The sequence below is a fragment of the Doryrhamphus excisus genome, linkage group LG18, assembly GCF_037039965.1.
Source record: "Doryrhamphus excisus strain RoL-2023G ecotype Guam linkage group LG18, RoL_Dexc_Guam_v1.1, whole genome shotgun sequence".
Lineage (NCBI taxonomy): Eukaryota > Metazoa > Chordata > Actinopteri > Syngnathiformes > Syngnathidae > Doryrhamphus > Doryrhamphus excisus.
In genome coordinates this window covers 3,961,608-3,977,031 of record NC_136374.1, presented here as the reverse complement: position 1 = coordinate 3,977,031, position 15,424 = coordinate 3,961,608, and the positions used below count along the sequence as shown (strand labels likewise).

Below are 15,424 nucleotides of genomic sequence, written 5' to 3'. Positions count from 1 at the left end.
ATAGTCTTTGCTCCAACGATAGTTAGTGAACTAAGGAGTGAACACAGCCTCTGTGATGTCCTCATCTTCCTCACACTGCAGCACAACCACAAGACTTGGACCCCCAAAGAACACGGTTCTGTTTTGACTTGAAATTGTAATTTTTTTCCTCTACAAGTACTACAGTCACAGAAGCTAGCCAGTGCGGCTATGGGGATGACCTTTGGTCAACGTCACTTCCTGAGCCTGAAGAGTTGTGCTAGACGGCTAACGCTCTCACTTCCACCTTTGATACGGAGCCTTCAGTCCGGCCCACAGGTGATACTCTTTCACTTTTTAAAAATTGTTAAACAAAAGCTAAGCAGTGTAATGTTTATTTCCCCACAACTGTAGTCAAAATGAACCAAACTGACCTTAAAACATCAGCTGACATGAAGTCAGTAATGGTCCCCAAGGCAAAAGATGCAAACGTCCATGAAAAGCAGTGAAATTGAAAAAAACATCAATACTAAAAAGTCTAACTGTAGCATGACAGTAAGATTGTATATACAGTACTGTATACAAGCATCAGTGGGTCTCAATGTCAGTCAGGAAAAGAAGAACATCAATGGTCCGCTAACTCCATAGATCTAGATCAGGGGTCGGCAACCTTTACTATCAAAAGAGCCATTTTATCCCCTGGCTCACTAAAGAAAAATAGACTGGAGCCACAAAACATAATTTAAAAAAAGCAGTGACGTGCTCACATTCAGAGCAAATTGCGAGTCTCCCAAAATTTTAATTAACTGCCAGATTTGGAGGGAATTTTGGTCAGATTTTTTTCAAAGATGCGTATTTTCCCCATTTGGGTGTTAAAAAAAATACTTCAGCATTGTGAAGGGAGCCACAACAAAGAGGTTAAAGAGCCACATGCGGCTCTGGAGCCGTGGGTTGCTGACCCCTGATCTAGATAGACTAAAGGTGTAATAAAGCCAATCAAAGATGAAAAGGAAGGCGTTCGACTCACCTGATCATAGCTCTCTACTCGTGCCGTGCACCCACGGAGTGGCCACCTTTTATGCTGCATCTGTGTACATGTGTGTGTGTGTGCACCGTGTGTCACCCTCTCCTCACACCCCAATCTCGTTTCACGACCAAAATTCATATGTCATTAACATTGCAACAGAATGTCAAATCCTGCAGGGGGGAGTTTGCACATTCCCTTTGTTGTGTATTGCAGCTGGATTTGCTGGGTTTTGTTTCATAGTGGTAAATATATGACCTAATTATCACTTTATTTTTATTATTGAAGTATTTAAGTGACTATTCTGTTCAACTTGCATGTCACAAAATTTAAAAAGGCATCGTCTTAGACCAGGGGTCTCAAACACGCGGCCTGCGGGCCAAATGTGGCCAGCAGGACACTAGTTTGAGGCTCCCGCCTTGATATGAAAGTTTAATGTTAGTGCGGCCCGCGCAAGTTTGATATGGATGCTGTATGGTATCATCAGGGATGGGAATTTTCCGCGGATCCGCGGAATTCCGCGGATTTTTCTGGCAAAAGTCCATTTTCGTAATTCGTGTAAATTCGTTGAGAAAATTGTGGGGGGTGGGGGGGGGGGGGGGGGGGTAGGTGTAGGTACAGTCTCGGTATATCGTGTCCGATCGGGCCGAGGCGGCATCTTGGCCGCGAAGTCGACGAGAAAATGAGCTGGTTTAGTAGGCTTGCTGTGATTGGTTGTATCGTGTCTTTCAGCCAATCACACGTCGCGTTTCAAACGCGTTCGGTGAACCCGTAATGGCGGAACACGGTGAAAGAGAGAACATGAAAAAGAGAGTAGAGCTGAGCAGAAGAAAAAAAACGAGAAGGCAGCGAAAGTTGCAAGACTGGCACATCAAAAAGCAGAAAAGAGGAAGGTTGCGACTGATCGTTTGCATGCACTGATTGCAAAAAGAAAACGACTATGTTAAGTTACCTGGTGTTGACTTCAACGTACGTGTTTAAAAGGAAATTGTGAGTCACATATTCAAACCTATGGAAATCTATTAATTTTACTTTGAATGCAGTTTGTTCCATGTTTTTTAGTCATTTATTTTTGTTGTTTGAGGTCTTAATATTTCTTTCATTGTATGCCAGTTTTAGTGCCCTCAAAAGCTGAAATGTTGGGAGCTTCCGGGGGGCTTCGCCCCCCTAGGCCCCCTACCGGGCTCCGCCCTGGACCTGGCTGGGTGGCCCCCAGACCCCCGACTTATTTTCAGCTGATTTTCAGCAAAGCCATTCCCATCCCTGTATCATGTACCCAGAAAAAATTATTACGTTTGATTAATGTTCATGTTAGAGGTTAAATAACTGTTAATAGTTATCCTCCCTATCCGTGTGGAAGTGGTAAGTTTTTGGCTATTAAAGTTTAAAGGAAATAATTAAGATATTTTAAGTAATTAAGATATTTGAGAACAGTGGAATGTTTTATCAGAGCTTTTATTGTAGAAAATCGGAACCAAAGCACTGAAAAAGTTTGTATATTTTTCTGTTTTTAATAAATGCGTTTTTTGTTTTTTTTTGGAAAACCTGATGCGGCCCAGCCTTTCCCAGACCCTAGCTCCAGTGGCCCCCAGGTAAATTGAGTTTGAGACCCCTGTCTTAGGCGAAATTGGGTATGTTTTCCTTGTAAACATCGTTTAAGCACGGGCACCATTTTGAAAGTACGAATTTAGCACTGGTATCAGATCTGTGATGGGAAAATTTATATTTCACAGGTATAACATAGGTTACACATTTTGTGAATTACTTTACGGCCTTTTGTAGAACTTCAACATTTTCATCCGAGCACATCCTGCTATCCCTTCAAAGCAGCAGGAGGCTATCTGTAACCTGGGGTTAGGGACAGTGTCCGAGGAGGTCATTCTTTGATGAAAGCTCCCCCTTCAAGGGACAGGGGACATCCGGAGGTCCCACCAAATGGTTGACTCTAGGAGGTTATCTCGCATGGGTGCCAGAAGAATGGGTGTGTAGGCTAACCCCCATACATGAGGGCGGCATCGGGGGAGTTACAAGAATGTCTCCTTTCTCTTGTAATGTAATTCATTTGCATGCTATGGAGTATAAAAGTTCCCGCCAAGAGGCCACTCTTGGAAAGACACCTACAGACCACCATGCATACTGTGTTCTCTGACCCCTTTGTTTTGCAAAGGTAATAAAAACTGATAAAAAAGAATTTTTTTTCACAACAGATCATATATAAAATATACCAACCCTACTTAATTATTAGGGCCCAAGCACAGAGTTTGTGAAGGCCCTTCCATACTATATTTGTTGTGTTTATCTATCATACATGCATGCAAACTGGAGTTGGATAGGGTTGCTTGGTGCCATTCAACGCGGCTTGCAGCTCTAAGCAAAGTCCACAAGGGACCAATATATTTTTAGCCCCCTAATGGAGGCCAAAGGCGATGAGGTCACTTGACTTTTTTGTTCCATAATGCTCAGGATCTTTTAAAAAATGTAAAATGTTACTGCGTCCAACCTCAGCATCAATGGAACACTGCAAGATGCCTTGCTTGTAAAATGAATATATTCATATATTCATTTTTTTCCCTCTGAAAAGCTGAAGCAAAACTGAAACGCTTTGAAAAGGTGCAAAAAGTTTTGTGCAAAGTTTTGAATGAAGACAGGAGCCATTCCGAAGCTGAAGCTGTACGGAAATGCTGTGGAAATATGCTTAAAAAGTATAGAATTAAATTCAGAGTAAATTGGTAGTTTGAGCTCAAATCAGGAATTGAACCGAACATCTCTGGGTCTACCAAACATCTCTGACAACAATCTCTACAGATTGTTGTCATATCATAGTATATTAAAAATATTTTTAAATGTAATATTTCAACTCTATGCCACTAAAATAATGCTTTTTTACATTATTCTCATAACAACTTTTTTCTATTAATATTTGGACTTTATTGAAAAATATATTCATATATTCATTTTTTGCCCTCATAATATTACAAAATTAGTCTCAAAGTCTCAATAGATTACAATATTTTGACTTCATTCTTGTCACATACTACTAGGTTCCATGTTTATACAGTCATTATTCTGTGTGTCTTGAAAGGCAGGGCTCGACAATAACGATGTACCGCTGGCCCGGGGCAAGTTAAAACAAAATTGGGGCAAGTAAATCCAATCTGTGATATTCCCGTCGGGCAAGTGCACTTTGGCATGCCATACTGCCAAGAGTTTTTTTAAAAGCGGTTCTTGTTGGGTGTTGGTAAAACACGGACTGCGTAATTCCGGTGGTAATTTGCAAACCAATCCTTGCAAATCTTGAAATGGACCAATCAGAATCGTTTATTTAGACCGCGGTCCACAGTCTGCGTTTTACTCACACCCGTTCTTGTTCGCAATCAACCAATCAGCGATGGTTTGACTAGGAAAACATCTATCATGGCGTCCCTGCCAACATGGTCTAATTCTTCAACAACTTGTGAAGGAAAACAGCAAAAAGTGATGAACCAGTGCCTCCTAAACAAGTATTTTATTAGCGGCAGCAAATCAAATGATGGCACAGGTGAGTGAATCACATTGCTGTGACAATTTGAAGTGGTCACAATGAAACACCACCGATTAGATCCAATACCAAGTGCTGATTTAGCACAAGCTACAAAATCTAGCGCTTCCATTTCTCTGTGTATTTTTCTCACCTTTGCTTCACAAATTATTGTTTGGCCATTGAGCATTTTTTTGTGGATTCAAAACACTTTACTAGTACACAAATGTGTCTATTCAATAATGTTTAGTTGTGGTGCACAACTTATAAAAGGCAAAGTGCCGAGTGGTCTATGTCGGAAAACAACCACAAGAAATGATTATCATTTCATCTTTATTTGAGATTCTCATGTGATGCCACAAAAATTAGATGATATCATTATGGCGGTCTTTTCATTTTACATGGGGCAAGTTCTGGCAAGTAGTTCTCACCTTCAGGATTCCCCATGGGCAAGTAATTTTTGTTTTTAATGTAGAGCCCTGGTCTCATTAGATTACAATATTTTGACTTTATTCTTGTCATATTACTGCAGATTTTTCATTTTTGCTGAAGTGGTTTGTTGTTGTTTTTAGTTTTCAGTCATAGCAAAGTTGGAAGTAGTCTGCCAGAACATCCGCTTCAGCTGGATGACCGAACACTCAGCTAATACCCTGTGGACAAAAGTATTGGGACAGCACCATGCAGGGGAAAATGCGCAGTTCTTCCTCTCCATTTGTCGTTGTTGTGACAAATGCGCAGTACGCATAGTACACAAAGTCACACAACAAGTTGAAGTCGAAGTTTAGTGACAAGTTTCCTTGTTTGTGTGGAGGTTGTCTCAAATGAGGGTCACCCGAGGGATGTTAATAAGTCCCACTGATGCTGCGTCTTTGCTGGCATAAAGGTCAGGTGATGAGGGCTGCGCTTTAATGATGACTGAGGTGACTCCCGCTCTTGTTGGGTCTCCTCTGAGATCGAGTGAAATGTCAGCCGCTCCCTTGTGAGGACCGTGGATTCCCTGGAAGACAAAGAACGGAGGTCGTTAGTGGGCTCGCAGGGTAGGAAGTTACATGTCAACTGAAAACATGACCTTTGATCTCCACGGTGGCTCGTTTTGTAGTTCATTTTGTAGTTCATATGCATTTGTGTTCCTCACCTTCTTTACCAAAATGCTGCCACCTTCTCTGGCCCCATTTTGACGTTTTTTGCAGCCATGATCTCGAAAAAAAGCAGACTTCTGCCAACTTCTGCCTCCAAGCTAATAGATTGCCTCGGTATGCTGTGGTGTGGAATGACTTCCAAATTGGGACTTTGGATTTTAAATATGCAATTTACAGCCCTGCTGGAAACAAAATGTATAGACCAGTCCTCCAGACCAGCATAGACCAGCTTCCTGCACAAAAAACAAAATAACGTATGCTGGTTTTCCCAGCAGGGAGGTGTCTTCCTTTAATATTTTTAATTGAATATGTTTCTTTCAGGGCCACATAATGGCAGAGGGATTAGCATCTTGGCCACACAGTCAGGAGATCGAAAAGATCTGGGTTCGAATCTCTACTGAGGGCGTCTCTGTGTGGATTTTAAATGTTTCCCCCATTCATGGAGGCTTTTTTTCCACTCACAGTCCAAGAAAAACATAACTATTAGGTTAAGATTAAGATATGCCTTTATTCGTCCCTCAGTGGGGAAATTTGTGGTTAATTGGCAACTCCAAATTGTCCATAGGTATGAATGTGATTGTGAATGGTTGTTTGTCTATATGTGCCCTGTGATTGGCTGGCGACCCTAGCAAGCTATAAGTGGCATGAAGGCATATTTTTAAATACCTCTTTTGTTGAGATAACAATTTTTTAATTGTATTGTTATGACTTGTATTGCATATTGCAGCATTTTTATCTTATGTTGTACAGAAAGCTTTTATTGTGAAATGTCTCTATTGGGAATGAAATTCCAGTCTCTGCCCTGATCAACAAGTTGTTAGTTGTTTTGAAGGTGACATTGGTGACTGTTTGTCTACCAAAAAGGTCTCCTGTGTCGTCCTCTCGTAGGACCTGCATCGAGCATCCCCTGCTGGGTAAAACGTGTTGCTTCAGCTTTGTGTTTCTTGCAGCATCCATCCCTGCAGACTTGCTCTTTAAAAATCCCAGGGATTATCCTGCTCCCACAGTACCTTAATTGTTTAGGCCGTAAAACAGCTTTTTCAAGCAAGGGCCACATAGTGAAAAATGAAAAGATGCAACTTTGATATTTTCTAAAGCAACATATGTTGTTGTGCTAAGAAGTTATACTGTTCAAAAAATAAAGGTAGCACTAAAATAACACATAATTGATATGAATTAATGATATATTCTTAAACTAGATGACGCAATGTCAGCAGACATTACGAGTGAATTCTGAAAAGCTGAAGCGAAACTGAACGCTTTGAAAAGGTGCAAAAAGTTTTGTGCAAAGTTTTGAATGAAGACAGGAGCCATTCGGAAGCTGAAGCTGGACTGAAATGCTGTGGAAATATGCTTAAAAAGTATAGAATTAAATTAAGAGTAAATTGGAAGTTTGAGCTCAAATCAGGAATTGAACCGAACATCTCTGGGTCTACCAAACAATCTACAGATTGTTCTCATATGATAGGATATTAAAAATGTTTTTTAAATGTAATATTTCAACTCTATGCTACTAAAATAATGCTTTTTTACATTATTCTCATAACTTTTTTCTATTAATATTTTGACTTTATTGAAAAATGACTGCAATTTTTTGACCCCCGAGCTGCTCTTTGGACCACCTTTCCATAAACTTTCTTCACAAGACAAAGTTGACTTGCGCTGACTTTGATGATTCTTTTATATAATGGAAAGCCTCAGAATATTGACGGAACATGTTGGCGTTTATTTGCCTCATGTGCATATGAGGATCCATCAATAACATACAAACCATACAAAAAATACACCAAAAACAAACAAAAGGGAATACATTTGAGACTGAAATATTATTTCATAGAAAAGTCACAAAAACGAGAGTTTAATTGCTGTCTTCCCATTTAAGATAAAAGAAAGTTTTCATTGTCAGAGTGGTAAAAATAAGACTCTTTCTGTTAGAGAAGTAAACATCGGAGAAGGATGTGTCATCTAAACGTGATCTCCTGACACTCTCGTGCTGTTCGTTCTGTGGCGGCTGCTTGGCGCCATGGCGGGACTAAAGTGGGCATGGCTTGTGTCAGAGTAGCCCGTTTCTAAAATCGCCTTCTGCACACGTTGAAGGATGTGGCGTCTTCCTGCGTCGTCTTCTGTCTCTGGGTCGCCGTAACGACTGCATCACTTCCTAGTCAGGAGCTGGTTCTCAAGCTGCTCCAGACGGCCGCTCATTGCTGTCAGTGGATTCTCCGCTAAGGAAGAGTTGCTTTGGACTTGATAAAAGAAGTATTGGACACAAATAGTGTGGATAAAAAGGTTGTTCTAGAACGGGGGTGTACAAACCTTTTTGAGCAAGGGCCACATATTGGAAAATGAAAGGATGCAAGGGCCACAAAATTTCAATGTCAATTTTTTGACATGGTGAAAAAGCCTATTATCATAAACTTTTCTGTGTGCCTTTTCCTATTTTTTTCAATTTCCAAATATTTCAATTTTTTAAATAATTTTCATAAATCTTGCTTTCTCTTTGTTGCACTATAACTTTATTTCCACCATATTTTGACTTTATCCCCATAGTATTTTTCCCCAAGTAATTTTTTCCCTGACGTTAATTTTCCAAAATGTCAATCAAAAACTTTAGTTTTTTATTTCTCATGTTGTTCTCTAGGGCGGCACGGCCGTCTAGTGGTTAGCGCGCAGACCTCACAGCTAGGAGACCAGGGTTTCCACCCTCAGCCATCTCTGTGTGGAGTTTGCATGTTCTCCCCGTGCATGCGTGGGTTTTCTCCAGGTACTCCGGTTTCCTCCCACATTCCAAAACCATGCTAGGTTAATTGGCGACTCCAAATTGTTCATAGTTATGAATGTGAGTGTGAATGGTTGTTTGTCTATATGTGCCCTGTGATTGGCTGGGTGTACCCCGCCTCACGCCCGAAGACAGCTCGGGATAGGCTCCAGCACCCCCGCGACCTCTCTTGAGGAAAAAGCGGTAGAAAATGAATGAATGTTGTTCTCTAATGTTGTATTCTTGTGTTAAACCGTGCCAAAGTTTCAGATAATGAGGTTTGCGCAATTGGAAGTATTCCCTGACAAAAGTTTGGGATGGCCCCAAACGCTCGGTTTCAAAAGGCGTAGTTGAACTGCCCCTTTGTGATGTCACAAAGGGCAGGACTTCCTTATATGGGCATGGTGGGAAGCCAGATAAGTCTGTGCCCTCCCCAATCTCTACTCCTCTATTTACTTGCTAGAAAAGCCACATTTGTTTCCAATTCCTAAAGATGCCCATAGACTAACTCTGTGTTTTGTTTTTTTTGTCATGGAGCAAAACCTATTTTGTTGAGAAACTTTGGACTGTCCAGTTTCTACTTCCGGATCGGAATCGGGATCAAACACACATGGTTTGTTAAAAGCCGACATTTTGAAAAGAGACATTGCCGTTAATTATCAACTCCAGTATTGTTGATCAACTCCTAGAAAGTTAGCAGAACAAAGTGTTTGTATAAACTCCGGCGTGTGACCAACCCCAGCGGAGTGGGCGTGCCTGGAGCCGGGCCATGGGTGAAATACGTTAACACCAGAGCGTTTTCGCTGGAACCATGAAATCCAAAGAAATACAGCTGCATAGGTGCAGATTCTGGAATAATTAGAAAGCTGTCTGTGCTGGTTATTGTGTGTAGCTGCTTTATAGGAATCCACAACTCAAAATTAGCAGGTTAACAGGTCCCCTTTAAAAAACATATTTTTTTCTTTTCTATTTCATGTCTATGCTATTACAATGACATTTATTTTTGTAAAATTTTGTTTATTTTCTTGTTACAATGTGGCGTTATTCTCATAAAATGACAGTTTTTCTTAAATTTCTGCTGTTGATTTTTTTATGTTTGATTTTTCCAACTATTTCAACTTTCCTCTTGTAATTCTGACAGGAATTACAATCAAACATTAAAAAATAATAATAATAATAATAATAAAATAGGTTTTTCTTAAATTTCTGCTGTTGATTTTTTTATGTTTGATTTTTCCATCTTTCCTGTCAGAATTACAAGAGGAAAGTTGAAATAGTTGGAAACTTATTTTATTATTTATTATTATTTCATTATTTATTATTATTATTATTATATAGTTTATTCCACTTATAGTTTGACTTTCATCTCGTCCGCAGCCTAATATTATGTTATTATTGTAAAATTAACATTTTCTCTCACTAGATTACAACTTTTATTTTTTTTATATTTTGACTTTATCCTTGTAAAATTACACGTGATATTTTTCTGTTTTTGTTGTTGTTTTCTTGTTTTTTTTAGAAACACTAAATACAATTAAAACAAATAACAATTTAACAAAATGACAGCCACAGGCCTCCAATGGCACCCAGACCGCATAGTGGGGACCCGTGTTGCTGCTGCTTTTTTATCTCATAAATGTTCTCAAAGCAGGTCTAAGTGGAATTTCTGCCAGGAATTTTGGGCACCATAAAAAAAATCTGACTGAGGCCTGTCATTACATTACATTGTTTTTTGTAATTGTTCTAATTTCCCCCCCATACGGCGTCTCCCAAGCGCCCCTTATTACACTGACCACAATGTAGACCTCAGTCTGGATTTGGAGCATTCCAGGAGAACTTTATCTGCCTGATTGCATTTGAACAAGTGTTCCGTGTTAGGATGAGAAGGATTATGGACTTGGACTGGAGTCCTGAGTTAGCACTCTTCATCTTAGCAAACTTTTTGGATGCCTTTCTCAAGTCCAACATATCTGAGCTCAAAATGGAGAAAGATTGCACACGTCTGTTTTCATGGGAAGCAAAGAACAACAAGGATATGTTTTTGCGTGAGCTGCTCCAGGCTGCTCATGGTGGCCTGCTGGAACTCCACCAGACTCTCGCAGGCGCATGGGTCCTTCACCTCAATCTCGCCCTGACTCTCCTCTGCAGCATAACGAGTATGCAAATGAGGTCTGTTAGTCAAATGTCTGCGTGAACAGAATGTCCTACCTGGGCACACGTTGAGTTTGAGGTTCTCTGCGATGGTGCTGATGGCACTGAAGTCGGTAGTGTAGTAGAAATGTTTCTCCACAGGTTCTGAGGCGATTTCCCGAAGCTCGTCCTCCACAGCTTTGCCCACACCCACAGCATACATAGTAATTCCTGCCAGACAGCATGGAAACACATTCCATTGATCCATAGGGAAAATGTAGTATTCCATATTTGAGAAGCTCACCGGCTTCTTTAGCCTTCTTGGCGTATTCTGTGATGTCGTCCTGGGAGCGTCCATCCGTGAAGACCAGTCCGATTCGGGGAATGTTGCGAGCAGAAGGACGAGCACCCTCCGCCTCAGAGAAGCTGTTCTCCAACATGTGCTTCAGCGCCAGGCCCGTCATGGTCCCTTTCTCCATGTATTGAACCTGTCGGCAGGCAGATGTTTCCAAATGAAAGCGGCCCGCGGGCCAAATGTGGCCCGCAGGACACTAGTTTGAGGCCCCTGCCTTGATATGAAAGTTTAATGTTAGTGCGGCCCACGCAAGTTTGATATGGATGCTGTATGGTATCATGTACCCAGAAAAAATTATTACCTTTGATTAATGTTCATGTTAAAGGTTAAATAACTGTTAATAGTTATCCTCCCTATCCGTGTGGAAGTGGTACGTTTTTGGCTATTTAAGTTTAAAGGAAATAACTTGAAGGCTACCGTTTAGGTCGCTAGCTCTCTAGTTTGCGAGTTAGCATGTGTCTCAAGACCCTGCAGTTGCGCAATATGTTGTAAATAAAAAGAGTATAAATGTGACTATAGTCGTGTTTTGTCATGTCTACAGGGCTCTAATAATGCTTTGTTCATTTTAATCTGAAAAAAATAATTTGTCGACCCACCAACTATATGTGGTTTCTTAAGTTTTTATTATTTGCCCTTTTATTATTATTATTTTATGTATTTATTTATTTATTACTGATTGATTGATTTTTTTTATTCTTGATTTGTTTATTTATTTTTCATCTCATTTTGTGTAGAAAAATAAAAGATATTTGAGATCAGTGGAATGTTTTATCAGAGCTTTTCTTGTACAAAATTGGAACCAAAGCGAAGTTTTTTAATGTTGTTTTTTTTTATGTGTTTTTAATAAATGCGTTTTTTGGGGGGGGGGGTTTGAAAACCTGATGCGGCCCAGTCTCACCCAGACCCGACCTTTAGTGGCCCCCAAGTAAATAGAGTTTGAGACCCTTGTTTTAGATGTTTCCACAGTCAAAGCTGTGGCGTCATTGTTACCTTCATGACTGCAGCTTTGATCTCATCGGCTGTATGGTACATGTTGAGGGGGAACTCGGTCCTGACGCGACTCGAATATTGGACCAAACCCACTCTGGTACCATGAGCAGATACATCCAGAGTGTCAACCACCTGGAGGACAGCAGAAGTACGGCATAAGATCTCCAAAATCTCCATCAATCCCACAGTAAACAATTTAGACAACATGACTGCAACCTCACCTGGTTCACAAACTTCTTCACGAGCTCAAAGTTCTGAGGGCGAACACTCTTGGATCCATCGATTAGAAGAACCAAGTCGATGTTGGCTGTCTTACAGGCTGGAGGACACAAAAACAGAGTTTATCGTCTGTTTTTTGCGAGACTGACAAGTCCAACTTACTGCCGCATTTCTTGCCGTCCTCCTGCAGAAGCTGACCTTCAGGACACATGCAGTAGTACGACCCCGGAGTGCTGACACACCGGTGCTCGCATCCGTGATCCAGTGTGTTACACAGGTCCAAGTCTACATGTGAACAAAGACTTTAAGCCCACACTAGGAGACGGACATTTTGGATATGTGTAATGTGTAGGTGGGTTCTGCTCTATAAATATCATATCATCATATGGTGAATAGTACCAGGCGCCAATCACCCATTTTTCAACTTTGTCTTCTTCCCATTCAGGAAATTCTCTGTCCACCATTTAACACACTGCAGGGCTCTACATTAAAAACCAAAATGACTTGCCCATGGGGAATCCTTAAGGTGAGAACTACTTGCCCGAACTTGCCCCATGTAAAATGAAAAGAAATGGCGATGTATGTTAACATGGCATGCCATACTGCCTTACACATCGTAGTTGTAGTAAGCAGTGATATTTATAAGTTGTGCGCCACAATGAAACATTATTGAATAGACACATTTGTGTACTCGTAAAGTGTTTTTAATGCACAAAAAAATGCTCAATGGTCAAACAATAATTTGTGAAGCAAAGGTGAGAAAAATACACAGAGAAATGGAAGTGCTAGATTTTGCTTGTGCAAAATCAGCACTTGGTATTGTGATCTTGAGAGGGAGCTGCCAATCCTCCCTCACTGATCAGGTGTATGTCCCACCCACACTGCCATGTTTCTATTTGTGTATATAGTTGGCTTTTGTTATTTACATATATTCTGGTTAGTACTTTAATTATATTTTGCTATTTAAGTTGTTTAATTGCCACTTTAGTTAGTTAGTTTTTCATTTACAAGTCATTGGTTTTATTCCTAATTTCTCATCAGTTTCTCCTTTTTTTTGTGAGGTGATTGATCGGGGCACAAACATGGAAGCGCGCCCATGTGAGTGCAGGCCAGAGGCTGATTGCCTTAATTGTACTCTCCCAAGTGTCACCTGGAGGAGGGGGGGATTAACTGGGTGGTAGTTCGGTAATCTAAGTTGTTATGTGTAATTGAGTGCTTAAATGTATACAGGACGTGAAACTTCTGTGTGGGACTCATGAAAGACTTTTGTAATATAAAAGAAGGGTGTTATAAATGTAAATAGGGTACCTTTTAGACGTATTGCCTCACCCGCTCATTGGGAACTATGGTTGGCCCTTCACGGGTAAAAGGGGCTGGGTGAATTGTTTGGAGAGGCCTGTTGTGTGTGCTGGGGGAAATGCTGTTGCACGGTCTGGTGAAATAAACTTGAAGCGCTCTCAAGCCCATGTCTGGTGTGCATTTTAGCTGCTATGGCTATCCCAGGCTAGTAAGAGGCCATTTGTTCCAACTTAAAATCTTACAGATCTAATCGGTGGTGTTTCATTGTGACCACTTCAAATTGTCACAGCAATGTGATTCACTCACCTGTGCCATCATTTGATTTGCTGCCGCTAATAAAATACTTGTTTACGAGGCACTGTTTCATCACTTTTTGCTGTGGTTGAAGAATTAGACCAGGGACGCCATGATAGATGTTTTCCTAGTCAAACCATCGCTGATTGGTTGATCGTGAACAAGAACGGGTGTGGGTAAAACACGGACCACGGTCTAAATAAACGATTCTGATTGGTCCATTTCAAGATTTGCAAGGATTGGTTTGCAAATTACCACCGGAATTACGCAGTCCGTGTTTTACCAACACCCAACAAGAACCACTTTTAAAAAAACAGTATGGCATGCCAAAAGTGCACTTGCCCCGACGGGAATATCACTGATTGGATTTACTTGCCCCAATTTTGTTTTAACTTGCCCCGGGCCATCGGTACATCGTTATTGTCAAGCCCTGCCTTTCAAGACACACAGAATAATGACTGTATAAACATGGAACCTACCAAAAGAGAGATTAAACTCTTAAAAAAGGTTTTCTTTTCTCCCTCTTCCGTTCTTTAGTAATCAGCAGTAGAATATAGACAAGTTTTAGGAAAATATCAACTAAAAAAGGGAGAAAAAACATTTCAACCATAACTTTCACTTTGACACAAATATTTTTTGCTTTTGTGACAGCGGAAATATCTAAATAACTATACCAACATAAACAACACAAAAATAAGTTGCTTACATCAATATAAGAATTGATTTACAAAGATAACACCAATAACTTTTCACTGTTTTCCTATTTGGAACTGAACTATGTTTGTGCAGGTGTTAATATATTAAATAAAAAACTGAATATTTTTGTTAGGGCATTGAAAACCTGCTTCAATACAGACAGCCATCACAAACTAGCGAGCCAACTAGTTAGACTCTCCAGTTTACTTATTGTAAACCTCAGAAAGTTTTTCAAACGGAGTGGGGAGAAGGACAAAGAAGCCAAAACTTACCACTTCCACACTGAATGAGAGGAGAAACTTTTTTTTTCCACTAGGCCCTGCTACCAGAAGTTGTTGAAGAATTAGACAATGTTGGCAGGGACGCCATGATAGATGTTTTCCTAGTCAAACCATCGCTGATTGGTTGATCGCGAACAAGAACTGGACTGCGGACCGCGGTCTAAATAAACAATTCTGATTGGTCCATTTCAAGATTTGCAAGGATTGGTTTGCAAATTACCACCAGAATTACGCAGTCCGTGTTTTACCAACACCCAACAAGAACTGCTTTTAAAAAAACTCTTGGCAGTATGGCATGCCAAAGTACACTTGCCCGACGGGAATATCACTGATTGGATTTACTTGCCCGAATTTTGTTTTAACTTGCCCCGGGCCATCGGTACATCGTTATTGTCGAGCCCTGCACTGCAGTGTGTCCAGCTTTGCCCCTTCAGTCACATGACTACGGTGCTTAGTACCCACAACCGAAAGTGCCAATTCCTCCCAACGTTTCATAATGATCATGTTAAAAACTGTTTATCTGGATGGAGAAAGTCTTTTAGCTAAAAATGAGCTAAAAAAAGTACAATAATTTTAATTCACCGACGTTTGCATGTCTTCTTGTCCTTGTTGAGAGTGAAGCCTTCGTTACAGTCGCATGTGAAGACGCCGGGCGCGCTCACGCAGATCTGCTCACAATCGTGTTTGCCCTCAACGCACAGGTCAATAGCTGCACAACACACACAAACACACACGTACCATTAAAACTTAATGTAATGCCTGTACAT

The 15,424-nt window shown here is 40.6% G+C and overlaps 1 protein-coding gene across 1 annotated transcript in view; it reads right to left on the bottom strand.

Moving 5' to 3' along the window:
* Positions 1–7,351: 7,351 nt before the first annotated feature.
* Positions 7,352–15,424, bottom strand: part of matn4 (matrilin 4) — a 20,259-nt gene continuing 12,186 nt past the window's right edge. Inside the window, exons 10-17 of the mRNA XM_058055563.2 lie at positions 15,244–15,366; positions 12,250–12,372; positions 12,090–12,187; positions 11,869–12,000; positions 10,828–11,011; positions 10,602–10,754; positions 10,433–10,535; positions 7,352–7,850 (exon numbers count right to left, since the gene is read on the bottom strand). Coding sequence (XP_057911546.2) covers positions 7,790–7,850; positions 10,433–10,535; positions 10,602–10,754; positions 10,828–11,011; positions 11,869–12,000; positions 12,090–12,187; positions 12,250–12,372; positions 15,244–15,366 — 977 coding nt within the window. The 3' untranslated portion in view covers positions 7,352–7,789. The remainder of the gene's footprint in view (positions 7,851–10,432; positions 10,536–10,601; positions 10,755–10,827; positions 11,012–11,868; positions 12,001–12,089; positions 12,188–12,249; positions 12,373–15,243; positions 15,367–15,424) is intronic.